The sequence below is a fragment of the Lepidochelys kempii genome, chromosome 2, assembly GCF_965140265.1.
Source record: "Lepidochelys kempii isolate rLepKem1 chromosome 2, rLepKem1.hap2, whole genome shotgun sequence".
Lineage (NCBI taxonomy): Eukaryota > Metazoa > Chordata > Testudines > Cheloniidae > Lepidochelys > Lepidochelys kempii.
In genome coordinates, this window is record NC_133257.1 from 190,721,158 (window position 1) to 190,748,509 (window position 27,352).

At 42.8% G+C, this 27,352-nt stretch overlaps 1 protein-coding gene and 1 long non-coding RNA gene across 18 annotated transcripts in view; one reads left to right on the forward strand and one right to left on the reverse strand.

The window, feature by feature from the left end:
- The window catches only part of LOC140907384 (uncharacterized), a 105,375-nt gene extending 87,598 nt beyond the window's left edge, over positions 1 to 17,777 (forward strand). For 3 of the 5 annotated variants that reach the window (XR_012157478.1, XR_012157476.1, XR_012157477.1), the window contains exon 3: positions 410 to 2,854. This is a non-coding gene — a long non-coding RNA (uncharacterized lncRNA). Of the gene's footprint in view, positions 1 to 409; positions 2,856 to 4,628; positions 4,788 to 16,333; positions 16,569 to 17,317 lie in introns of those variants that run through there. The other 2 variants (XR_012157480.1, XR_012157479.1) reach the window with 2 other exon arrangements.
- Positions 1 to 27,352, reverse strand: part of TMEM108 (transmembrane protein 108) — a 386,458-nt gene that overhangs the window by 14,149 nt on the left and 344,957 nt on the right. For 12 of the 13 annotated variants that reach the window (XM_073333193.1, XM_073333196.1, XM_073333192.1 and 9 more), the window contains one exon: positions 4,049 to 5,149. In XM_073333193.1, coding sequence (XP_073189294.1) covers positions 4,049 to 5,149 — 1,101 coding nt within the window. Of the gene's footprint in view, positions 1 to 4,048; positions 5,150 to 14,888; positions 15,268 to 27,352 lie in introns of those variants that run through there. The other variant, XM_073333202.1, reaches the window with a different exon arrangement.

Genomic DNA, 27,352 nt, shown 5'->3' on the forward strand with positions numbered 1-27,352 from the left:
CTTAACAAAAGTTCTGCCTCTCAGAGTCAATCTTCCTTCCCCTTACTCACTGCTCAGTCCTGCCTTAGGCACCTAAGGTGTTGAACACCTTAGAATGGGCCAGTGGCCTAAGAATTTAAGATTCGATAGACTTGACTTGGAGCTGAGTCAAAACGCACTATATTTTCCCACCCCCTATCACCCAAAAAGGGAGATGGACTGCATTCAGTTTATTTTGCACACTGCATATAGCTGTGAGACCTTTTCATTGCAACACCACCCCTTGAAGATACCCATAGCAAATCTGTTAGTTGTAGGTCATTTTTTTTTACTATGTTTTTTACTATGTTTTTTTTTTTACTATGTTTACTATTTTTTTTTATATGTTCCTTAACATCAAATTCTGAAGTTCATCTTTTCTCAAAATTAGGAACAACCACTACTTTTCATCTATAGTCACCTCTGCCTGGAGATTGGAATGAAGGACTTTATATATTTGTTTGCAAACACCTTGTTTCCTGAAGATGGCAGCAATGTCTTTACTATGCAATACACCCAGCTTCATCAGGTGATTTTGTAGCAGAGCTACAGTACCAACTGTTCATTTCCACTGTGTCTGAGGATACATATGAGCATGAGAGAGGTTCAGAAGACAACGCTTCCTCGGTTGTGAAATGGAAAGGCCTGTTGTAGCTCCCTGGTGCCATCAGGGAAAACGTTCTTTTCATTTTAACATGACAAGCAAAATAACTCAAAAGGGCAGTCGTACACATTGTGAATGGTGTACTGTTGCTTGAGAGACTTCCTTAGAAATACAATGGTAGCAGATCAATGTGTAGAGTTAGCACTAATGAGCTATGCATTACTATTATGTTCATTTCACATCACTCATATAGTGCGATTTGAGTCCCAGGCCTGCTGCTTGGCTGAGTGTTCAGTGCTGAAGCTAAAGTAACATTTGCATCGAGCAGGTAAAAAGAGACTGTGGTGCTTTTGTGTGCGGAGGTGGTTAAATCTTTAAAGCAATGAAAAGAAAGCAAAGGAACTCTGCACCTTTGACCGGAGAAAAGTATGTGAGCTGCAATGTGGAGAATCACTTCTGCCACTATATCTAGATAATGCCTGACCCTTCAGAACATTTAAAAATGAATTTATTGCCACAGTGACAATGCTGGGGACTAATTATCCATGCAGCAGGTACAGCTTGAGCAAGTTTCCTCACATCATCCCACCAACATGCCTCGACCCTGACTTGGAGAGATGGTTTTTCATGCCCATTACAGCCACTGACCTTCTGTTGAGGCTGAAAAAAAGCAGAGCAGGTGCTGCAGGGGCTTTGGCAGGAGTACATCTCTCTGCTAGAAAATTATCTGAAAGGTGGCCACCAAATGTTAAAAGTTCTCTGGGTAAAATGTTTCAAAAGCAACTTCGACCTGGTCTACATGCAATTTGTACCAGTATAATTGCAAGGTAGGGAACACGTTGGGTTTTTTTGTTGTTGTTGTTTTTTTTAACTGGTACAACTCAGAGTGTAGATGCAGTTATAGGTGTATAAAGGTGCATTATACTGATACAGTTTATTCCCTTTCCCTTATGGGAATAAGCTGTGCCACTCTAAGCACATATACGTTAATATAACAGCATCCACCCTTAGGGGGGTTGTAGCGCTTTAATTATATCAGTGTAGTTAAAACAGCACAACTTTTTGTATGTAGATTTAAGCCCAGATTCTCCAAGGTGTTTAGGTGCCTAACTTCCACTGAAATCAATGGGAGGTAGGCACCTAAACACCTTGGAGGATCTGAGCCTTAGGAGTCTAAGTCATGAAAAGTCAATGGGACTTAGGCTCTTTAGTCATTATCTGCATTTGAGAATGTTGCCCTCTCACTACTGCTGTAGGCCAAATTCAAAACAATATATGACTTGTTGAAATCACAGCTTGCAATATAAGAGATGTAAAAATGTAGTGTATATGAGCACATGATATTACAGTATCTGTTACAGTAAAGTAGTTTAAGAAACTAATTGATAATGAGAAGTCCTTCAAAAAGACTCCTGAGATGCTGCTTGCTGTTAGCACTCAGATAGATGCTTTATCTAGGGCTTTAACATACTTTTCTTTCTGATCTCTAGTTCAAGACCAGTCCTAAGAAATATTTTCTGGTCCTGACAGAATTTCTACCGGTCCACATACGTGTTTCTAGCTTTAGCAGGTCATGATATATTGGCCCTTAAAAAAATCACATTTTTTATTATACTTGCTTCTCTCTCTCTCTCACTCACATACATACACACTTACTTCAATTCCAACATTATTTTCACAATCAGCCAGAATTAGGCCCTGTCTCCACTACCATTTTAACCAAATTTGTAATTAGTAACAAAATTGGGTCTAAATATAGCTTGTATATAACATAACAGGGTTAATGCTCAGGAGCCATGGTTGCTAACAGTTGTTTCATCCACGCTGGCAAATGTTTTTGTTCCTGTAACTGTTTGACACACTTCTGTTTGCATTGTCGATGGACCCACTTAACTGTGCTTGTGTGATCAGTTTGGTGGAACCTCCATCTCAGCTCTGAATATTGTCTCAGATTGCTTGTGTCACCCTGTGTGTGTGCTGTCAGGACACTATCTCCTGCTGAAGTACTATTTGTAGATTCCACGGCCAGAAGGGACCACTGAGATCATTTACTGCAGCCTGCATCCCGCTGGTTCTCAAAATATGTTCTCGCACCCCTTATCAAAAATCGTTGAAGTAGATCAGTTATTTAAATCTAGATATATTTTTGTTTGTATATTACAGTAATTGTTAAAAATGTATAATGTTAATAAATACATAGGTTTGATTAAACAAAGTAGTTGTACTTACGTGCCTGTGCTTAATTTGTTTTCAATGATTTACCTTCTAAAAAAATTTGGTGTGTCTCGCACCCCCAGAAAGGGCATCTTGTACCCCAGGTTAAGAACCACTGATCGAGTCTCATTTCCCATATAACACAGACCATAGAACTGCCCACAAAATAATTCCTAGAGCGTATATCTTAGAAAAACATCCAATCTTGATTTAAAAATTGCCAGGGATAGAGAATTCACCAAGACCCTGGGTAAATTCTTTGCGTGGTTAATTACTACGGAATAACATTTTAGACTTTCCCAGAATGCACTGATACGAATAGTTACATAGTGGACAGCCAAGTGTGGTTGACATAGTTTAGCGTTGTGAAAAAGCTTCTGGGTAGACATAGTTCAAACATTTTTGTTATATAACTGGGTCAGATTAGAAGGTCACAAATTGGTTATGGAAACATGGTTTGTACTTGTAGTGTATAGAGGGCTTTAGAAATTAATACTTTTTATTGTTTGAAAGCTAAGATTTCAAACTCTTTGTTCTCTAGACATCATCAGATAAAACTATGTCAGAATTAAAATGGAGATAGAAAGCAAGATGTTAATCAGAATAATGTGATTTTAAAGTCCAATGGCTCACAAACTGACTGTGAATAAAATATAAGTAAGAATAAAATAAATAAAAATAAAAGTAAAATACTTTAATATCTTCTGGAACACTAGCTTTTCAATGGTATAATCTTTAAAGCTATCACTGGTCCTTCAGTCCAGCAGTACTCTGAAGTACTGCTCCAGGGCTGAATATAACAATTCCAAGATTTTGGACCTGCATAATTTTTTATCCCTGATTTAGACATTTTTGAAGTCAGCCTGCTTTCCTTCCTGTAATGTCCAGACTTTATGTGAATGAGTTGGCGAATTATGATATCCTCTATTGAATGGCCCCCAGAGAGGATAACTGACTTGCTTATTAATCCCAGCAAAGGGAGTTTGCCTTTAGCTCAAGTGTTTCACCTGCATTTTGGAGCTGAGACCAGTGTTCTAGTCTTGGCTACTTAAATCAGAGAATGTGTTATTTATCTGAACATTGCTTGTCATCTGTTTCATATGAATGTGTTACACCGCCAGTGCTAAGCTCCCCAGCCAATACTTGTCCCATCAGGCGTGCACACATTTTGTATCTCAAGGAAGGAAAAAAGAAAAGAAGTAATTAACTCACAACATGAAGATATAGGTACACTGATAGCCAGAATGATCCAGGCAATGTCCACCTTGGTGAGACAAATGGTTGCTCTGTGCTGGGGTTTATCCCCCTCAGTGACATGGGAAATATTCCCAGGCATGCCAGGCTTCCAGGTTCCAGCAGGCACCAGTCTGTTTAGAAAGTTTCCCGTTGCTGTGGAGCCAGCTGTTGAAATGGAGCCAGCCAACCTTGTGGTGGGTGCTGTGGAGAGAGCCTGGTTGGATAAAGCAGCATTATTCACCATGGTATGCTGCGTCATGGAGGTTCCTTTAGGGTTTCCCATTGTAGGTGATGAAATGTTGACATCAAAGCTGGTCTGAACTGAATGACCTGCTGCTGTTGCAGTTCCAGGGCTGGCAAACAAAGGTACATTTGTACCTGGACTCAAGGTTACCCAAGAGTTATTTTTGCTCAGGATATCCCATATATCATAGTGTGTGGATTTAAAAGGCACCGACACTGTTTTGGGATCAGTCGATGGGCCAGCTGTTGGGGGGGTAAGATCTGCTCTCTGCATAACTAGCCATGTTCCATTTACCTGCTCTGCTTTTTTAAGGCCTTCCAAGGTGTTGCTGTGAAGAAAAGAGCTTGCGTCTGTCGTCGTTGCTGGCCTGGTACTATTGGGATCATTGGAGGCTGCAATCTGGGGCTGAAATGGATGGTTAGTGAATGGGCGCCTCAAAGTAGGAAAGGGAGAGTGCAGTGCTGTCTTTAGGTAAGGCTCTGTAGATTCTGTGAAGCTGCCTTTGAAAATCTGAAATATTTTCCCCTTTGGGCGAGTCTGTCCTGAATACAAAGCACTCTGGTTGTATAAATGATATGTTTCCATTTTGCCAGCGTGATGGCTGCTGGTTGCTTGCTTCTGGTCAATGGTAGGAGCAGGTATCTCCATTGGGCGAGTTGAATGACTAGTTGTGGGAACGGGTCCTGTCGTGCGATGGCCTTTGTGTCGAGGTGTTATCCCCATGGCTGTGATAGCGGTAGTGTCTGTCAGGAGGCCCCGAGACGATACACTTGGAGGCAGTATCTGAACAGCAAACACCAGCTCTTCTGTCAGTGCCAAGATCAGTAGAACACCTTGAGGAAAGGACACAGAAAGGTATTGAAATGAAAACCACAGAGGTACAGACTAAAATCCCTATTATTGTGTGCTCATGCTTTCCTTCTTCAAGCTTTCATGGTATTTTATAAGTTAGTTCACTATAATTTGTCAGGCACGCATACATTAGGTAAAGAGATTGCAGTGAGAGCCTTAGGAAGACACCAAAGCATTAAGTTATAGTGCAGCAGAAAAGTTCACGACTAACTGTAATCTTCACCTCCTTCTCTAAGAAATCAAGAAGGAAGGGACAAGGGAAAGAGAGCCTAAAGGAACTCTGAAAGCCCTAGTTCTTATTGGGGGAGGATTCCTCCAGTGTGGGAACTCAGGAAGGCAGCTGTAAGGTTGCCTTCTGACCCTAGCATAAGGGTCAGGCCAGACGCAGGGTTGGGAGTAGGAGGAGGGGTGTGTCCTGGGCAGGGCTGGAACATGTAGATTCCAGGCAGTGCTGCCACTCAGAGTTGCCTGCAGAAGGTGCTGTAATTGGGCTACTCTAGCCCCTGGAGCAGCCCAGGATCTGGAGGTGCAAAAATGGTTTAAAGCCACCTTAGTTTCCCACCTGCTGGGCTTCAAGATCTGTGGTGGGCTCCTGGCATGTAGTAGAAGGGGGAATAGGCATCACACATAGCCCCTAACATGTGGTGGAGGGGTGGGAGGAGTCCCTGAAATAGATAGGAATGGGAAGGTGGCACATAGGGAGCTGGTGGGGAGTGATCTGAGGAGCCCCCGGTGTGTCCAATGTGCCCGGTCAATAGAAGCTTTAGAGTGTACCCCTAGGGGGTTGCAATTATATCAACATATTTTCAATTTTATTTGTGCCCAGGAGCACCCCCTTCCAGACAGCTTCCCACTTTGTTGTGAGCCTGTTGCGGTTTTTAGCTTCCTTGTTCTTTGGCTAAGATTGTTAAGCATCAGTAGTGATTTAGGGTGTCTCTGTTTTTGAGTGCCAAACTGGAGATTCCTTAAAGAGATCTGATTTTTTGAGCAGGTGGATGGCTCATCACTTTCTGAAACTCAGATCTCTTTAACGTGTCTAAAGTTGGGCACAAAGAAATTGAGACACCCAAAATCACTGGTCACTTTTGAAAATCTTGCCTTTTATCTACAGTGTCTGAGAAGTGCAAAACACTCAAACACTCTAACATGGGCAAATTCAAAAGACCACAGTTTTGAAACTACAGTATTATAGGCTTCCAATTTTGACCCAATACAGTCAACCTCTGTTTTAACTTTTATAGGGATGTTTGAATTATCATTTCCTGTGCTTGTACATGTTGTGGAATTTGGGGTTCTCTGTAGGCTTTTGCCCTTCCCACCGCCCAGGAAGTGACTATTAGCTCATGAAAAGTAACACCGGCAATGTGAATTCTTGTGTTTATCTCTAATCCAGATAACAGTAACAGTAGAAGCCCTTACCCTGTTCTGCTGATGTACCCCTATGTCACTACAACTTGCAGGAACCACACTGATGCCATGTCTCCATTTGCTGAAATTGTCAACTACCTTGTGGATGCCTGCCCACTAGAAATGCACTGAGAAAACCAATTCATTTTTAAGAGGCCATTGGCCACCACTAGATGGCAGTACTAAACTGGTTGGCATTAGAACCAGTGATCCTGAGAGGAAAGGCTCCATAGCCTATAACCAGCCCACTGAGCCAAGTGTTTTGAACGTCTTGGACACCAAATTAATCCATTTTAATCCTTGCAATTTTAAGCCTTCCAGCCAGCAGTGTGGGACACCCACACAACCTCCTATGCGAGCACTATTAAAAGCCATTTTGATGTTAATTCACTTGGGAGTAATTTCTCACCACTGAAAAGTGAAACCTCTGTAGAATGGGGCTCATGAGCATCAAGGAAGATGCTGCATTATAACTTCCACTGGGGTCCCTGGACACTGCTGGGATTAGTTATTTTGATTTTATACAAATGCCATACTAAAGGATGCCCATCCCGAGCCCTTGAAAAGAAAGGACTTAGTAGATATAAAGTAAAAAACCCCTCAAACAAACAAACAAAAAAACACATTAAAAAAAACCCAACCACCAAAGTAGTAGCACTTTTTCCTCCTGCCTACCACATGCTAGTTGATCACAAGCCACGTAACCCATACAGCTTAGAACTGCCTCATTGTAGTTTCCCCACCCTAAACTGCCTTATCCCTCCACTCATGCTCACTCAGTATGTGTTGCTACCTATACAGGAGGTCAACAAATTGACTTTAAAATACAGTGTATAAAACTGTAATACAAATAACTAGGGCTGTCGATTAATCACAGGTAACTCACGCGATTAACTCAAAAAAATTAATCGCGATTAATCGCCGTTTTAATTGCACTGTTAATATTTTGGATGTTTTTCTACATTTTCAAATACATTGATTTCAATTACAACACAGAATACAAAGTGTACAGTGCTCACTTTTATATTATTTTTATTACAAATATTTGCACTGTAAAACTGATACAAGGAATAGTATTTCAGTTCACCTCATACAAGTACCGTAGTGCAATCTCTTTATCATGAAAGATCAACTTACAAATATAGATTTTTTTGTTACATAACTGCAGTCAAAAACAAAACAATGTAAAACTTTAGAGCCTACAAGTCCACTCAGTCCTACTTCTTGTGCAGCCAGTGGCTAAGAGAAACAGTGGGAGATATTTATGGGAGATAATGCTGCCCGCTTCTTATTTACAATGTCACCTGAAAATGAGAACAGACGTTTGCATGGCACTTTTGTAGCCGGCATTGGAAGGTATTATGTGCCAGATATGCTCAACGTTTGTACGCTCCTTCATGCTTTGGCCACCATTCTAGAGGACATGCTTCCATGCTGATGATGCTCGTTAAAAAAATGTGTTAATTAAATTTGTGACTGAACTCCTTGCGGGAGAATTGTATGTCTCCTACTCTATTCCACCCGTATTCTGCCATATATTTCATGTTATAGCAGTCTCGGATGATGACCCAGCAGGTTGTTCTAAGAACACTTTCACTGCAGATTTGACAAAATGCATAGACCCCAATGTGAAATTTCTAAAGATAGCTACAGCACTTGATCCAAGGATTAAGAATCTAATGTGCCTTCCAAAATCTGAGAGGGACTAGGTGTAGAGCATGCTTTCAGAAGTCTTAAAAGAGCAAAGCTCTGATGCGGAAACTACAGAACCCAAATCCACCTTCTGTTGGTGGCATCTGACTCAGATGATGTAAATGTAAACAAACTTGTTTGTCTGAGTGATTGGCTGCACAAGAAGTAAGACTGAGTGGACTTGTAGGCTCTAAAGTTTTATATTGTTTTGTTTTTGAATGCAGTTTTTTGTATATAATTCTACATTTGAAAGTTCAACTTTCATGATAAAGAGATTGCACTACAGTACTTAGTATTTTCCAATTCATCCAATACATTTCTTTTTTACAGTGCAAATATTTAATCAAAAATAAATATAAAATGAGCACTCTACACTTTGTATTCTGTGTTGTAATTGAAATCAATGTATTTGAAAATGTAGAAACAGCCCATAATATTTAAATAAATGGTATTCTATTGTTGTTTAACAGAGCGATCAATTTTTTTTAATTGCGAGATTAATGGCGATACATTTTTTAATGGCTTCACAGCCCTACAAATAACTCAGCACCTTCTAGTGACTGACACAGATGTCAGCGAATGCTTTTTGCTTCTGAAATAAAATAAATAAATAAACTTCACAGATAAGCCCCAACCTGGTATCTTGCTCTCCACCCCTAACCAGAAAGGAAGACACTTGATCAAAGTGAAAAAATATACTATTGTGGAACAATGAGATGCTTCTAACAGACAGGAATACCAATGGAGCACCACTCAGTGAAATGCAGGGAAATTTTTCTGACCGCAAATACTGTGAGGTCAAGGTCAAGGCAGATAGTTCAGTGATCAAATGGCTAATATTTCATGCCAAGACAAGTAGCTGCAGGGGAACAATTTAAAAGGGAAGAATGAAGATTTGTTTTGGATTCTGGAGATAATGTTTCAGAAAAGTTCTGGGGTACTGCTCTAAACGCATAAGGTGAAGTGTGTTATGATAGAACTCCTGTTAATTTTGGAAGTAGCATGAATAACAACCTCCAGCCACACTCTTCACTGTACATTGGATTTTTCTTAATTTCTAACAAAGGACATAGTTGCCAGCTATGCTGCACACAAAGCAGCAGAGCTAGAACCTCTGGTCTTCCTCTCCAAAAACACATACCTCTATCATTTAAGTTAATTATGAATCAATGTTGCCAGACATTAGGATTTATAACCTTTGTAGCCCAGTCAGAGGAAGTAATAGGACTGACACTTCATTTTTCGAGGACTTTTTTTTTTTCCAATACAAAACAGAACCAAAAATCAAAACCTTTGGCTTTCAAAAATTGTCAATTACAAAAACTAATTTTTGAAAACTACTTCACACCGAAAGCTTTATATGGTTGAAAACCAGAACAAATATTTTGGTTTAAAAGCCATTTTTCATTGAAAAAATATTTCAACCAGCTCTTACTACATTCTTACTACATTACCACCGCCTCCTCATTTAAACAGAGCTCCAGCAGCTGGAGTTCCAGTTCAGCACTTGGGCAACAGTCAGTCTGGGTTGATTCCATGTCCACAAAACACAGAACTCTATAATTGCCATCTAACCCATAGTTCCTCTGCTCCACCAGCAGAAACTGCCCATTGAACTAAAGGCGAACCTCTGAAGATCCTAGTTTCTATCCCTGATGCTTAGATGTACAGTTCAGATATTAACCACGGCATATGTCGGTATGCACACATATTGTAGTTAAGGACAGGTTTCCCCTTTTTTTGGATATGGACTCCAGCTGCTCAAGGCACAGCTTCATCTATCTGGGGGAGTATACAGTGTACTGCCCAGCACGTATACGTACCACTGCCATCTAGTGACAGAATGCCAAAACTGCATTAGAGCTCCAGCCACCAGAGGGCAATGTAATCAGACACTAAGAAGACAGAAGTCTAAATACTGCAAGAGCCAGAGAGTCCTAGTGGCTAGGAGACCTGTGTTCTATTTCTGGCTCTGCCACTGTCCATGCCCCAGTTGTAAAACGGGGATAATGATACTTACACATTGAGATCTAAGGTACCGCGTAAGAGCTAGTATACCACTATAGGAGGCTCTCCGTTAGCTTGAGAGGCAGACGCTGAAAATGTTGGTGCTGAAAGCTCTGCATGGGCACAAGGTCTGATGCCACGTGCCTCCAGTTTAAATGGGGACTTGTGTCTGTACCATGGACCTTTTAAAATGGGATTCAGAAAATATGATAGGCTTCAACAATGATCAGCCCCATCCTTGTGAGAGTCCATACACTAATGCTACAGATAGAGGTATGCTGCAACTGGGAGCGTGCCTCCCAGCCCAGGTAGATGGACACGCGCACACTTGCTCTGCTCAAGCTAGTGCACTAGAAAGAGCGTGGAATGTGAAATGGCTTGGGCTAGCTACCAGAGTATAAGCCTGGCCTACTCCCTGGGTCCATACTCAGGTGGCTAGCCCATGCCACAAGGTCCACACTGCTAGCGCAAGTGCACTAGCTCAAGCAGAGCTAGAATGTGTCTGTCTAGCTGGGCTGCAGGGGCATGCTTCCAGCTGCAGTGTAGACATATCCTTAGTGTCCTCTCCTATTTGCCATACCACAGACCTGAACTCCACAGTCTCTGTACATCAGAGGTCCCCAATTTATGGGACACGTGCAGAGGAAGATTCGGGGGGGTGCAGCTGGGGCCCAGGCCAGCTCTGCTCCTGGCCCTGTCCCCTCACTGTGCCAGGGGTCCCAGCCGCAAGCCCCATACCCAGGGCTCTGCTCTTAGCTGCGACTGCCAGCTCAAGGCTCCGCTCTTGGCCGTGGCCTGGAGCCCAGGCTGCCAGCCTCAGCTCTGCCCCTGCACCCAGCTGTGGCCCCAGCCTCGGCTTCCCTTACCCCTGTCCGTGTCCCCCTGCTCCCAGAGCCACAGCCCCACTCCTGGCTTGGGCGAGGTGGCACAAACAGGGGTAAGTGGGGGCATGAGGTAAAAAGCTTGGGGACCACTGCTGTACATACTATGCACTTGTCCTCGATAAAACAATGGTTCATCTCAACAATGAACACAAATGCATCTACACACACTGCTAAAATATCAAGACAGAGCTTTGAGTGTGAACATTTGACACCAAAACTAGACTGTAGTATCCCGTGCAGAAATGAAAGATATTATTTATAAACTGTGACAAAAGAAAGCAGTCAACAGAACTGCAGCATGGAGGTGAGGTACATTTCATTTTTGAGAGGGGAGATTTTTGAAAGCACAAAAGGCAGTCCGACACTGAATTCCCATTGATTTTCACAAGGTGTAAATCAGAGCAGAATTTGTCCCTATAGCTTTTAGATGCTCAGACAGAAGGTTAGCAAAATATAGCTTAATGAGGACTCACTCTGGATTTTAGCAGATATTCATGAATAAGTGGAAAAATCTGTTCTCTTTCCTGACAGTCCATCTCTTTTCTACGTAAAGTCACCTTAAAAAAAAACACTGAGGCAATTTACAAGGCATCCAATATTTTTAGATGTGGGATTATATAATTTTAAAATAAGGAAAGGTGAGTTGGAAGAATGTGATGTTGCCCTAACATGACAACTGAGGAGAGTTCTGACAAATCTGAAAAACAATTACTTGAAGGCACAAGATTTTTTTTTAATCTACATATTGAATATGCTGTTATGTTGAAAGATGCTGGAGCATTTAGGCCCTGGTCTGATAAAGATTTAAGCACATATATTTCTATGCACATAAGGCCCATTGACTTCAATAGGCCTCCTCATGCGTGTAAAAAGTAAGTGTGTGCACACAGGTGCTTCTCATATCCAGCAGACTGGGGAATTCATTTCCTAGGATTTATGGGGTTGGAAAGCCATGGAAACTCAAAACTAATTCCTGTTTTCTTTTTGCATTCTTCATGCTCAGAAATGGCCAAAAGATTTTATTTGTGTCATACATCAAGTCTGAGCTTTGGAGCCTAATTCAATAGCTCTGTTAAAAACCCTTCAATCCTAACAAGAATGTTGATGGACCTCGTATGTTGGCAGTGGGAACAACATCACTCTGTTCTTGCATAATACTTTGAGCACTGTCCAAGTACTGTACGTTAAGTCCAAAATGAATTCACTCAAATATGAAAAATAGTGCAGTAAAAGGATGATATATGCAGATGAAACCAATAAGAGTCTTTACCAGGATACAGTGGACCAAATCTTGATAAATCGCCAATACAGAGGGCCAAATCTAGGCTTACACTGAAACTGCTCCCTTCCATGGAAAAACTCACAGGAAGAGCTAAGGGATATGTTTATGTGGAAGAAAATGATGAAATTCCTCTAGAGCAAGGGTCTTTGCCTGGGGCTCATTATGCGAACAGGTGTCAAGAGGTTGTGATCACCCTGTTCTTCCCACATTACTAAAGGAGAGAGGTCCAGGCTTTGAGAACCACTGCTCTGGAGCCTCTTCTGAATACTTTCACTGAGGGAAAGGAATAGCCTGCTTTCTCCCCATCAGAAGAAGCTGGGGGTTCAGTCCCCAGAACTTATAGCTCTTTGGGTATCTAATCTGCTGGGTCTTGAGCCTCAGTTCTGCTGCTCTCTCCTGGCTCTGTTGGCACAGGTCTGGTGAAGCCATGCTGACACGGTTCCTGAGCTGTCCACTGCCCCTGCTGCCCCCCTCTTAAGAGGGTTCCATTGCATGGAGGGGTGGGGTCTGCTCAGGAATTAACACAGCCAGAGGTTGCATTAGATACTTTACTAACAGTAGCTGGTAAATAGTTTTAACTTCTTCAAAAGTAAAGAATAGCTTATTAGCCTTACATGAGAGTCTGTGCATGTTACTGGAGTCAGCTCAGATGTTAGGTAGAATCTTTAAACAACAGCATCTTATGCAACATGTGGTCTGAAGTCAGTAGAAAGACTCCCGCTGACTTCAGTGGGCTTTGGACCAAGCCCTAATTGCATAAGATATAGTGAAAAGTTTTGAGCCCCATATTAACATCTTTCATGGTGAATGATTATCCACAAAGAGTTCAGTCTGGCATTTGGAAGCAAAGATTCCTATTCTGGCCCTCCCCACCGTAGACCCAGCAGCAGAATAAACAGAGCCTCACTGAGCTGTGCTTGAAAAACATCTTTGCTGTGGGAAGTCAGGAACAGCTTTGTATTTACACCTACTGCTGGATCTGTTATCTCAGATCGCCTTGGGCAAAGGAAGCAAAAGGAACAGTTCTACAAGGGGAATGTACAGATCCCAGTTAGACTACAAAAGCATATCTTGGATGCATGTATACCTGGGCAGAGTACAGTGTGCTTGAACCTTATTGTGCCTCTAACATTCTTGAATTACTAAATGGTAAAGAGAGCACTTGATAAAAACTGTTCAAAACAACTGAAATAACACATTTTGGTAGTGAAAACCTTCTGCATTATCCTGTTCTTTTGTCATGTGCATCTCAGCTCACAACAACAAAAGTAGAAACAGTGACTTTTAAAATATGGAAACTGTATAACCTGCAATATTCTATAACTTTTGTTCACGTAATTTTTTGGTATGTTTTATTGTTTACATGCTGCATGAATGCTTCAAATAAATGATAGGATTTCCATGTAAACAATGACAGGTTTCAGAGTAGCAGCCGTGTTAGTCTGTATTCGCGAAAAGAAAAGGAGGACTTGTGGCACCTTAGAGACTAACCAATTTATTTGAGCATAAGCTTTTGTGAGCTACAGCTCGCATTCAGCTGTAGCTCACGAAAGCTTATGCTCAAATAAATTGGTTAGTCTCTAAGGTGCCACAAGTCCTCCTGTTCTTCATGTAAACAATGTAGAGTAACATTTGTACAAGCAAAGGGTTGAGCAATTTCAGTTACCATGAGCAATGGAGGAACTGACCAAAAAATAGGCTACTTCCACATAAGCTGTTTTTCTTCACACCATCTTACATCGAGTCCGAGAATGCCATGCAATAGTTCTCAAACGTGCCATTACACGTTCTTTTCTATTTTTTTTTCAAGGTATTGGTCAGAGGAGAAGGGAAATGCAGTTAATATTTTATGGATTACACTACAAATTCAACCCTACTTTTGTATTCAAGGTCTGATTAAAATCTATGACACAGAAAGTGAAACACCAGGAATAACAAAGGAGTGCAATTAATCTAACAGCAATAACATAAAATAGCCTGAACAGAAGTTTTGGAAATCACATAGAGAAACTAAGAGCAACCAGAAGACACTGACACAGTATGAGAATATAAGAGTCTGCCATAGAGTTTGCACAAAGCAACTATGCCCAGCCCTTTAACAATTTAAATTATTATAAGAGCAACCATCACTGCTGGTAAGGGTCATTTCCATCAAAGGCTTCAAGTGAGTCTGTCCATAAGCAAAAATTAATTTTAGATTTTCAAGTGATATAACACCAGGTATTACAAATAAAATAATATCTTCTCATTCATTTTTATGCTGCACACAAAGGCAGACAGATACTATGGTAATAGGTGCTTTAAAAATGCTATAGATGCCCATTCATTTAAATACATGCAGACTTCTGATCCTTGTGAAAATGATCATTGACAATCTAATAGCACAATAATTACTGAGGAGAAAAATAAATGACGACTTTTATCTGATTGTAATAGGGAATCACTTACCTGAAAATATCATTTGGACTTGTCAGCAGACATCCTCACCTGCTCACGCCATGCAGACTTGGAAGCTTCGTATTTCAGCGTAAAAAATAAAAGATGCTACCATCTCCTAATTAATGAGGTAGTTCCACTGAGGAGAGTTTGCTGCTAATGTTGGAATTCCTTTGGAGGAATGAAGACAGACACAGACTAGGGAGGCGTGTCTTCCAGAGATGTAAAATAAAAGGCTTGTGGCTCCTTTATGAAATACCATTGCAAACGCAAAGCAAGCTTATTAGTTATTGAACCATTTGCTTTCTCAGCAAGCAGACTGAATGGCTGGCTGGTATTCCAGCTTGCTCTTCTATCAAGTCCAGATACAGTCTGTCTGGCACAATTCTATTCAAATGCTACAGAGGATCACTGTCTGTTCTAGTTTGCTGGGAACAAAACAGCAACAAGCTCCACGGCTGCACGTCCTTGTGAGACTGCCTAATATTCTGTTTCAAGGCAGAATGCTCCTGCTCTGATATATCATTTAGCTTTTAGCATGCAGATGGGTTTTACAAACCTAGCTCCCGATTCTGTACCTCTAAGAATAGTTATACCTTCATTTGATTATTTATAGGACTATTAAAATTCTTGTCAGAGAAAAATATGTAAAATGAAATACTGACCCTATTCTCTTCCTTTCTTTGGAGTCAAAACACCGCATAGATTTTATTATTCTCTTTGGTGATAACTTTATGATTTATGTTTTATCACTTTGATTTTTTTTAAATATTGAAAACACAGATCAACCTCCTGATTCTTAATGCCAGCTTGGTAATATTCTTTTGTTTGTGTTACACGAGCAGTAAGGATGGGTGAATGGAAGAATACATTGGCCAAGCAGCACAAATATTGGCCTAGTTCAATACGCTAAGTGTTCCCCAAAAGGAATAGGGAAAATAATTGGCTTTCAGACAGTATGCACCAAGATGGGTCTCAGTGTTAGAGGAGCACTGCAACCTGACATGAGAGAATCCCAGCCAGTCTATGTCTGGATATAGCGTCTCAGGCATTCCTCACTTACTGTGGGTGCTGGAATAGCCCAAGCAATTTGCTACCCTCAGTCTCCTTAGAAAATTCATTCTTGCTGTTTTGGGAGAGGAGTGGGGAGGAGAGGTGGTGGTGGGAGATGAGGACTGGGTTTGGAACAGTAAGCACCAAGTCCAAGTGGTGTCTGTTCAGGGAGTAAAATGAAGCTGGCCACGTCTGGGCTAGACTATGGGCTAGGCTATGTGCCCCAGTAGCTTGAGGCAAACCTGGTCTGTTGTAATTGGTTGGACCTTGGATACCAGGTCCGACATGGTCCGGAACCAGGCCTCTGGAAGGAAGGCTCTCGCTTGAGTCGAATTGAGCAGTGCCCCAATAAACTCTATTCTCTGAACTGGCATAAGGGTCAACTTTTGCTCGTTTATCATTAGGCCCAGCGCTCGGAAGGTGGCTTGGACCAAGTTGATGCTGTTCTTTACTTGAGCCTCTGAACAACCCTTGATCAGCCAGTCAGTGAGGTACATGTATCCCTGAACACCTTGCTTTCTGAGGAAGGCAGCTACCACTGCCAGGCATTTTGTGAAAACCCGTGGGGCTGCGGACAGGCCAAAGGGAAGAGTGGTAAACTGGAAATGATCTGTGGCCACTGAAGATAGAAATGTGAAAGTAAGCATCATTCTAGTTGAGGGCGGTCAGCATACTAGTCCCCTGGAGCCAGGGAGGGGATGATGGAGGCCAGGGAGACCATACGAAACCTCAGTTTCTTGAGATATCTGTTGAGTTGAAAGAGGCCCAATATGGGACAAAGGCCCCCTTTGGCCTTTGTGCTTAGGAAATAACGGGAGTAAAACCCCTTCCCTCTCAAGTTTTGATGTAAGTTCTCCACGGCCCCCGTCTGTAGGAGTGTCTGCACCACTGTTCCCTCTAAGCTGTGCGTGTGTGCATGCACACAGATCCTAAACCCTGTGCACACGGCGAAATACCGCGCGCACAAACATTTGCACAGAAGAAATTTTTTGCCCACACGGCCTGTCAAAAATTAGAGGGAACATTGGTCTGCACCTCCTGGGTAAGGAGTTGCTTCTTAGAAGGGTCCCTGAAGAGGGACTGGGATGGGGTGTGGTAAGGAGGGGTGGATGAAAACTGCAGGATATAACCAATCGCCACTGTATTTAGCACCCAGGAGTCCAATGTTATGCAGAACCACACCAGGCTGAAGTGGGACAGTTGGCCCAAAAATAAAGGGGAGGCAGGATCTGAAGTGGGAACTGGTACAGCGCCCTTGGGCGCACTTTCAAAAGCCTGCTTTGTCTCAGCTGAGTACCTGTGTGACCCTGGCTGGGAGGTTGAGGTGAACGGAAATGGTTGACAGCGCTTGTAACCTCTCTCTTTTCTCTTATGGGGTCCTGTCTCAGAGGCGGAGCCAAGAAGCATGGCGACTGTTGAGGCCTGAAGTGCTTCCTCAAAGCGGACGGAGCAAGGGGCCCAGGGACCTGAGGGTAGCCATTGAGTCCTTCAGGCTGTGTAGTCTCGCGTCCGTCTGCTCTGAAAATAGTGAGGAGCCTCGAAAGGGAGGTCCTGGATAGACTGCTGGATCTCCTGAGTGAGTCTCGATGACTGCAGCCGGGAGCATCATCTCATGGTGACAATGGAGGCCATTGTCCTGGCCACCGTGTCTGCTGCATCCAGTGCCCCCGGAGAGAGGCTCTGGCAACATTCTTTCCTTTTTCTAAGATGGCTGAAAATTCCTGCCATAAGTCTTAAGACATGGAGTCCTTAAATTTGGACAGAGTCCCACAAATTGTAGTCGTATCTCCACAGTAAGGCTTGCTGGTTTGAGATACATAGTTGTAGGCCGCCTGTCAAATAAACTTTCCTCCCTAACAGATCAAGTTTCTTTGCATCCTTCTGTTTGCGCATAGTGCTCAGCGGGCCCTGTCTGTCCCTTTTGTTAGCCACCAATATGACGAGGGACTCAGGAGGGGGGTGAGAGTAAGGATACTCATACCCACTGACTGGCACATAATATTTCTTCTGTGCTCTCTCCTGCTCAAGGACGACAAAGCTGGCAGCTGACCTAATGGGGTCGGCATGACCGGTAGACTGAGTCTGGCTGCTGCTGCAAAGATCTCCGGGGTTGAAGGCACTGCAATTCCGCAGGTGCCGCGATGACTTCCTGCCATCGGCAGAGGGTCCCTCAGTAGACTATGGTGCTACCATGGGACCTGGGGTGGAGGAGTGCCCGAAGTGGGTCGTGCTCCACTGCCTTCCCTTTGCTTGCCTTTCTTTGGCACTGGCGAGTGCCCTCTATCAGTGTGCTTCTTTTTGTGCTTCTTCCTCAGCCCGGGGGTGGAGAACAGTGCCGGAGGAGTACTTTGCACCAAGTTCCAAGGCTGGTCTAAGAGCAGCTTCCTTTAGGATAGCTTTAAGTCTGATTGCTCTGTTCTCCTTTGTGCGAGGTTTAAAGTTCCAACAAATTTGGCAGAGGTTTTTCATGTGAGATTCTCCCAGATAACTGGAGTGTGGGTCATTCACAAGCATAAGCTTGCCACAAGAGGCACAAGGTTTGAGAAGAGGGTGCTAACTATCTACATTAAAAATGCATCCTGTCATGTTTTACGGTCATGCCAGGAATACCAACAGGGATGCACTGAAACAAAAATAACTTTGGGAGGACATTCATCTTCAGCGAGGCTAGCCTACCTAGCTGAGAAATTTCATATTTGTTCCATTCCCCCATGTATTTTATTATTTTATTTTAAAGATTGCTTTACCCATTTAAATGTATATAGCTGACAACAGTTTGTTTTGACCCTTTTGGGAATATTAATTTCTAAAATTTCACATTTATTATAGTTTATTTTGAAGCCGGATACCTGCCCAAATTCCAAATCAACTGGTCTATAATTTTTAGCATGTTTTGCTGCCCTTTAACAAGGGGTGGTTTCTCATATTTATTGCAAATGGCTCCATTGCCAAAACAAACAGAGGATAAGGGGAAGGCTTGTCTTATACCCCTAGACAAATTAAAAGGAAGTGATTGATGATCATTAACCAAAGCAGACAATCAAAGATGAGTAAGGCTACGTTTTAGTCACGGGTATTTTTAGTAAAAGTCATGGACAGGTCACGGGCTGTGAAGTTTTGTTTACTGCCTGTGACCTGTCCATGACTTTTACTATACACTCCTCTCTAAAACTTGGTCCGGGGAGCCACAGATGCTCTGGGAGGGGCGGTCTGGGGGTGCTGCAAGTGCTGAGGGGGGGCTGGCCCGGGACCCCCGCTGGTGCTGGTGGGGAGGATGGATGGGTGGCGGTGCATGGCCTGGGACCCATGCTGGGAGGGGGAAGCAACAGCACCTGACCTGGGATCCCCGCTGGTGCTGAGAGGGGGCAGGCAGCAGTGCGCAGCCCAGGACCCCTGCTGGTATGGGGGTGGGGGGGGAGGGGAGGGTTGGCGAGGCTGGCTAGGGGAGGGGCGACCAGGGGGGCTCTGCGCACTGCTTCCGCCACAGATGCTGGCTCTGCAGCTCCCACTGGCCAGGAACTTCAGCCAATGGGAACTGCGGGGGTGGGGGACACCTGCAGGCACAGGCAGCAAGCAGAGCCCCCTGGCTCCTCCACCTCTAGGAGCTGCAGGGACATGCCGGTGGGAGCCGGGGAGCCACCCCCCACAGGTAAGTGCTGCCCTGCACCCCAACTCTCTGCCCCAACCCTGAGCCCTGTCCCACACACCCAAACTACTGCCTTTGCTGACCCAGGCAGCCCCTGAGCCAGCACCAGCCACTGCAGAAGTCAAGGAGGTCCGTGACTTTCTGTGACCTCCATGACAGACATGCAGCCTTAAAGAGGAGTATACAGGGCCAATATGCCTGTAGAAACCTGATTTCCAAAAGCCAGCTTTACCAAAATCTGTCTGAGGTGCTCCCACTGCGGCCAGGTGAAGGCTTTTTCAGCAGCCAAAGAAAGAAGAACACAGGAAGAATTGCTAGAATTAACATGACAGATGAAGTTTAGAGTTCTTCTGATACCAGAGAGTCTGCCAGCAATGAACCCAGATGGGTCAGGGTGAACATAATTGGGCAAGATGACAGTCTGTTTGCTAGCACCTTGGCATAAATTTTAGCATCCACATCAAAGAAATAGGTCTGTCTGTAATAGTATCCAAAAAGAAACAGAACAAGCAAAACTATTTCAAGAATATTTTTGAAAGAAATCTGAATTTGCAAGATGTTTTTTGGTCTGAATGCTACCAGTTCACACATTGCTTGCCCATCCCTAATTTTGTAATCCATGTCCCTCCCTCTCCAGCCCTTACTTGGCAGTGCTCTTGTTGGCAGGATGCCGTTGCCAAGGGAGACAGACTGGATGTGCAGCTGGCTTTTCTTTAATCTGCACTTACTGCTGCAGATACTATTGATGTGACTGTACAACCTTTGGTTACTAAGACCTACAGTCAATGTCATATGACTTTATGAAGAACTTTGACAATTGCATAAATAGCCATACTGCATGTTGGAAAGCTAAAATGGGACCTTGTCAAAGAAGGGATTTACGTGGTGTCACAAATGCTGGCTCAGTCAAGGGTATCAATTTCATTTATAGCAATAAGAAGGGGACAAAAGGATTTAAAACTATTTTAAGGAGTCTCCTCCAAAATAAAAGCCAAACACAATGCCTACACATATTTGGATGAGATAACTCTCAAGCAGAGAAAGGAACTCTTTAGAGTGTTACATCAAGGGGATACATAAAGGAGCAATGGATGAAACTCGGAAAAGGTAAAAATTAGACTATTTCTAATGATGAGAGCTATCAGACTGTGAAATAGTCTCTAGTCAGAAGCAGTGGAAATCTCATTTCTTGAGACATTTCAAAACCAGACTTTACAAAGCATTAGAAAACACGCTATAGAAAGAACAATATTTCATTGGCATGAGGTGAAAACTAGATGACATATGAAATCTTTTTCAGATCTAACTTCTGCAGGACATACTCAGAATTTCCATTCATGTTACTGGGAGTTTGGGCTCAACACGGATTGTAAAATCAAGCACAATGATATTAATGCTTGGCTAGTTTGCACAGCATGAAAGCCATATCTTGTATAGTTAATTTACCTTGACTTATGTCACATAGAAAGTGGTTCCTTTATGGACTGTTACTTCAGTCTCAATATGGTGTCTCTCTCTCTCTCTCTCTCTCTCTTTTTTTTTTTTTTACAACCAGCAATGATTTTTTTGTTTATTTGCCAGTAATATTTCTCTCTCCAGCTTTGTTTGAAACCCATGAACTAAACATGACAGGAACAAATCTACAGAAAGATGTCTGCTTTCATTAGATTTACAAAGACGGGTTTGCACATAAGGAGAGGACTCTACCTGATGGGGCCCTGAAGTGAAGGTTAGGGAAAAGGAGTTCTAGCAAGAAATTCCTCAAAGAGGAAGCAATTTGAAGTATTAAAACTTGAATGCTATCTATTTTTGTTACTTCTGAGCCCCCTATGACCTTAGCATTTATATTCACGTAGTGTGACATCTTGGGGAGAATGGAGCTCTCTCATGTGAAAGTTCTGGAGAAATATCCTCTCTCTATAAAGATGCTTCCAAACACGGTCTGAAAGATGTGGTGCCACCCCAAGGCAGAATGTTTAAGGTAGGCATTTTGTTACCCATTAATCCTTCTACTAGTAAGATTGGTGTCATTTTTTCCATACCATTCCTGGAAAGTCAGGGGCAGGTGCTATAGAAACACCAGTTCCTTAGTTAGATGTTATACTAGGATTACACATACACACTGACTGGGCTTCCACTGGCCTTTCATGTGTCTCAGTCATTTCATCCCTTTCATAGACAGCAATTTGGGAAATTCACTACCCTAGAATTCAAAGCCCATGAAGGTCAGAGAATCTAATGCTGCAGCTGGAGTTAGAGAGGAACTGGACAGTTTCGTGACCAGTAATAATATTTGTAGATCAAATCTCATGCTTCACAACATAAGCTGATCTCTGCTGAGATAAAGACAGTTTTTCACCCCATTAAGGGAATTGCATAAGTGGCTAGCTACTGATATATGAATTTTTGCCTTCCTTTGAAGTCAGATATTGAACTAGAAGGAATGATGGATGGTCTGGTCTGGTCTGGTAAATCCTATGTTCTTATAAGTGAGGTCACAGCTATACCTCAGCTGGACACAACACACAATTTCTGTTAATGCGGGAAGGACCTGGCACCTTGTACTTAATTCAGTACTGATATGATTCATTGCTTGATTAACTCAATTCCGTAGTCAATGACATAGAAGACAGTGTACAGGTACTTCATATACTGCCTGATCCAGTGATACAGTTTATCATATCAGTAATTTATGTCTCCATTTGAGCGTGAATGGCATTACATACTGACTGCAATGTACTGAATTCCATATTGGGGTGTTAGTTTTATGTGCACATTTGCATTTCCTTCCAATTTAACAATCAGTGTCTGGGTGGTGTTTCTGAATGTTATTTTGAATATGCTCAGGCCTCAGTTTCCGCCTCACACTGTAGAAGCACCTGGTGCATACAGAATACCATTTACATGCACTGACTGCTATGGAAATAGTTTCCCTAAAGCAGAACTGACTAAAAATAGTTCCAAAGAGTTAGAAAGATTGTCCTAATATCTAACCTAAATTCCTCTTGCTGCAGGTTAAGCCCATTACTTCTTGTTCTGTCTCTATGGGGCATGGAGAACAATTAATTTGATCACCATCCTCTATATAACAGCCTTTAACAGATATGAAAATTGTTACCAGGGCCCACTCTCAACCTTCTTTTCTCAAGACTAAACATGCCCAGTTGGTTTTTTTTAACCTTTCATCATAGGTCAGGTTTCTTACTACTCTCCTCTGGCCTCTCTTCAGTTTGTCCACATCTTTCCTGAAATCTGGCACCCAGAAATGGACACAGTACTTCTGTTCAGGCCTCATCAGTGCCAAGTACAGTGAGACAGCTACTTCCCATGTCTTACATACAACATTCCTCTTAATATACCCCAGAATAACTAGGCTTTTTTTGCAACTGCATCACATTGCTGACTCATTCAGTTTGTGATCCACTGTAACCCCCAGATCTTCTTCAGCAGTACCATCACCTAGCCAGTTATTCCCCATTTTGTGGTCGTGTATTTGGTTTTTCCTTCCTAAGAGTAGTACTACGCACTTGTCTTTATTGAATTTCTTGTTGATTTCAATTTGGTGTCATCCACAAATTTAAGAGCAATCTATACTCTCCTCTCTATTATCCCAGTCATTCACGAAACTATTGAATAGCACTGAACCCAGGACGGACCCCTGCGGGATCCCACTAGATACGCCCTCCCAGTTTCACAGTGAGCCATTGATAACTCCTCTTAAGTACAGTCTTTCAATCAGTTGTGCACCCATCCTATGGTAATTTAATTTAGATCATATTTCCTAGTTTGCTTATGAGAATGTCATGAGGCCTTACTAAAAAAAGCCCTAATAATATCAAGTGCTTTGTTGGGTTGGGGTCAGACTGTCATATTAGCCTTGTCAAAGGTTAACATCTCAAAGTCATCCCTTTGGGGCAAGAGCAGGCACTTCCCTTACCTCATTCCGTGGGCAGGCACAACCCTGTGGTCTGGTTCTAGGGTATGGGGATGCAGCACTCCAGCTGTGACATTTAATAAGTCTGCCCCCTTGCAGGGGATGTAAAGCATTCCCAACAAAAGCAAACTACTTCCCCAGCTCCCTTCCTAGAGCAAGGGAGAGAGAAGCGGTCACTCAGTCTCAGTTCTCACTTTTCAGTGTGAGTAAAGATAAGGGATTAATCCTAGGGGATTTCAACAATGAGACCCAGCCCAGCCCATCTTTCTCCGCAGAGGGCTTGTGCAGACAGTGCTTGCAAGCCATAGGTCAGTTGGTGCCACAGGGCCCTCTGCCTCTGTGTGCTTTGGAGTGCTACCTTTACTGCACTGAGTTCCTCCCACTGAAAGCCCACCTCCAGGCCTGACAAGCTTCCCAGGAGCCACAGATTGGGGCTGATGGAAACCCTAGGAATACCTTAACGCTTGCATTCCTTACTCTTATGTTGTAGCAACCAGGCAAGGTACTCACACACTTTAACAGGACTTTATTTTTAAAGTGGAAACCTCTTAACCAAGCTGCTGCTGCACCCTCAGTAGCTCTCACTCCACCTCCTCAACTTCCCCCCATTCCTGTTTCCTGTCCTTTCAGACTCCCAACAGCCAGTGCTCCCAGTTCTAATAATTACAAGCAGCATCTAACCACCACATCTTGGTAAAATACCCATAGACATCGTGAGGAGTGTTGCCTGAATTGGAGCGCTAAACCATTCACTTATATATGAAGGAGACAGAAATCACTTCACCCTTCTCTGGAACGCAGTCACTTCTGCAGTTTCTTGAAAGGTGTTAGATTGACAGCCCTAAAAACCCTCTGATTATTCAGTCTGATTCTGTCCCCATAAAATCTTGTTGGGATATTAGCCAAGTGCTGCTTCAAAGGGAAATGTGCCACCTTGCTCACCACAACTATTTCCTGAGGCAGTCTGGGTTTTCCCCTTAAAACACAGATCCTCAAAGGTTTTAGGCTCATTACTTCCATTGAAATCAACCAGAACTAGGCACCTAAATATCTCTGAGGATCTGGGCCAAATGTCAAGGTGTCTGCACTACACGCATTTACCCTTTTGTTCCTAGCCCTATGTTCTGATTGCTGTGTTGCTGCATGCTATTGATTTGTCCATTGAAATCATTAAAATGGCAGCCAGGTACCTGCACCATCAGCTGCAGTTAGCTTAAACGGCTGCCCCAATGGAGCATAGCAGAAAGGAGACAACTCTGCCAGCAGCCCCCTCAACGTGCGTTCAAGGGCTGGCTCAGAGAGAGGAATTCAGATCCCCTTCCCTGACCCACAAACAGGACTTTGTAAACACCTGTGGTTTTTAAAAAATATGATGTAAGTGCAAAAATATAAGTATGCATTTGGGAAGATTGTTCCATGGATGAAACAGTTAATAAAAATGTCTGTGTTGCTCTTACACTAGCTTTCCTTGCTTTAGATTTTATTATGTTCAAAGAATAACCTTGAAACTAGAGAACGGGGGAGCTAATGACAAACTATAAACTCTGTGTTGAAGCATTTTGAACCAATTACAATTAACATCACCGTGTTCTCAATGGACATATAATACGCTTGCATATCAGAAGATCTGTATGGCAATCAAATGTTACATTCCCTCAAATCTAATAGTAATGCTGACAATAAGTGCCTTGTTGCCACGCTTTCACTTATTACATTTTCCCCTCTCTCTCTTTTTTCAAGCATCTTCAGCTGTCATTGCACCATAACAGTGAAATTATTCACACTGTAAGTGCAGTACAGAAAGCCAATTCTGTTTAGAGACAGAACACTAGGCATGACACATCACCGCTACAGCTGCAGGAGAACATTAGTCTTTGCATTAACATTGACTATGGTGGCAAAGTGAACATATTAGCAACAGCCACTTCCTTACCCCTATGAAAGGTCAAGATATAAAAAGTGTGTGTGTGTGTGTGTGGGGGGGGGAAATATAAATGAGCACTATGCAGCAAACATAACTTTAAGATAAAGTGGCCTGTTTTAACCCAAATCAATGAGTGGTTGGAAAGGGGTGGGCTAGGATGGAATAAAATAAAGAAAAACTTGCTCAAGAGGCAAATTCTGGTCCCAGTGAAACCAGTGCCAAAAAACCCAACCTCTTTCAAGACAAATTCTGGCCTCATTAACATTGGCGTAAATATATAACTCCACTGAAGTCAACATGTAAGTACCTTCATGGGGAGAAACTACTAGGTACTAAAGGGCTCATCAATCTAGCTGAGAAAGGCATAACGATGGCTAGAAGCTGACTCCAGGCAAATTTAAATTAGAAATAAGGAACAATTTTTAGCCACTGGCACAAATTACCAAGGGAATTGGAGTCTCCATCTCTTGATGTCTTTAAATCATGACTAGATGCTCTTCTGCAAATTTAGTCAGGGATAAGTTATTGGGCTCAATATTGGGGTAACGGTGTGAAATTTGATGGCCAGTGATATACAGGAGGTTACTGTGACCCAGGGATCTCTTGGTGCCATGTGGCAGAGGATACAGGGGTGCATGAGTTACAGGATTTCCCTAGGTCTGGTATCTACATATTTGTTTGCCAAAGTGTGTCATGAAAGGTCTATACTGAAAGCCTGTGTCACACTGGTCATCATAACTGTGAAATGTATGGATGGATAATGTGTAAAGAATTACTTATATATACCAAAAAACAAGGTCTCTGAGTTAGGGCCAGTCACCAGAACTTGTTAAACAAGTTTCTTTTAGGCAAAAAATGTTTATCTGTCTGTCTACATATAAACTGAGTGCACAATGGGCGTCCATTTACAGTCTGAGCAAAATGCTAATCAAGTGAGTGCAGAGTGTCCAGGAGAGACCCTAGACAGGAAAACACAAGCAGTGGGGGTTATCCTGTTTACAAGTGCAGACAATAGATTTTTGGACTATAACGGTGGAGACAGAGGATCATGCTGAATCCTTCACTTAGGAAGTAAGCAGACCATGGATTTCCTTCATGAAAAAAGGCTCTCAGTCAGACAGGCTGTTAAATGCTAGGAGAAGAACTTTGGGTAAGATAAACCTCATAGACAGGAGGGAATCTTGTTAGTTAAGTCCAGGCTCTAGAGTATGTGTGTTATGATTTAATTTTATACGTAACTCTGTTTCAAGTGATAGCAAACAGAACTAATGAACTCTCTGTTCTTAGTTGAACTTTACTTACTTTTTTTAATAGACAAATTTAAGTGCTGGGTGTTACACTGTAGAACAGAGCTCTACTTAACTGAGATGCTACGGTGCATTATTCCTTTGGGAACAGAGGATCTGGGAATTCTGTGAGTGTCCAGTGAATCAAGGACTGTCCAGGAGACACTTATAGGAGTCAGGTTGGAGTGTACCTATTGCTAACTTGTAGAGGGACTGCAAGTCCTGTGTAGGCTAAGAGGGGAATGCTTGTGCTGCTTGTAGCTGGCGGAGGTAAGGAGCTGACTACTGGCAGGCACAGACAAGACTTCCTCACACAAAGACAAGTGGTAGCAAGGTGTCCCAAAACTCTGGTATCCTCAGAAAGTGTCAGTCATTCCTTCTGGCATCAAACTCTATGGCCCAGATCCACAAAGGGACTCAGGCACCTAAGTCTCAAGTTTAGGTGCCTAAGTCCCAGTTTTGGCTCCTCTGCGATCCACAAACTCTTGCCAAACCTGGTAGGCACCTAAACTCAGTCAGCACCTAAGTTTTCAGGGTAGAAGTTCCTTAGGTCTATGTTTCTACCTCTGAGCATGTGCACAGCTGCCTCCCTTTAGGTGTCCAGATGCCTAAGTCCTAGAGCAATTCACGAAC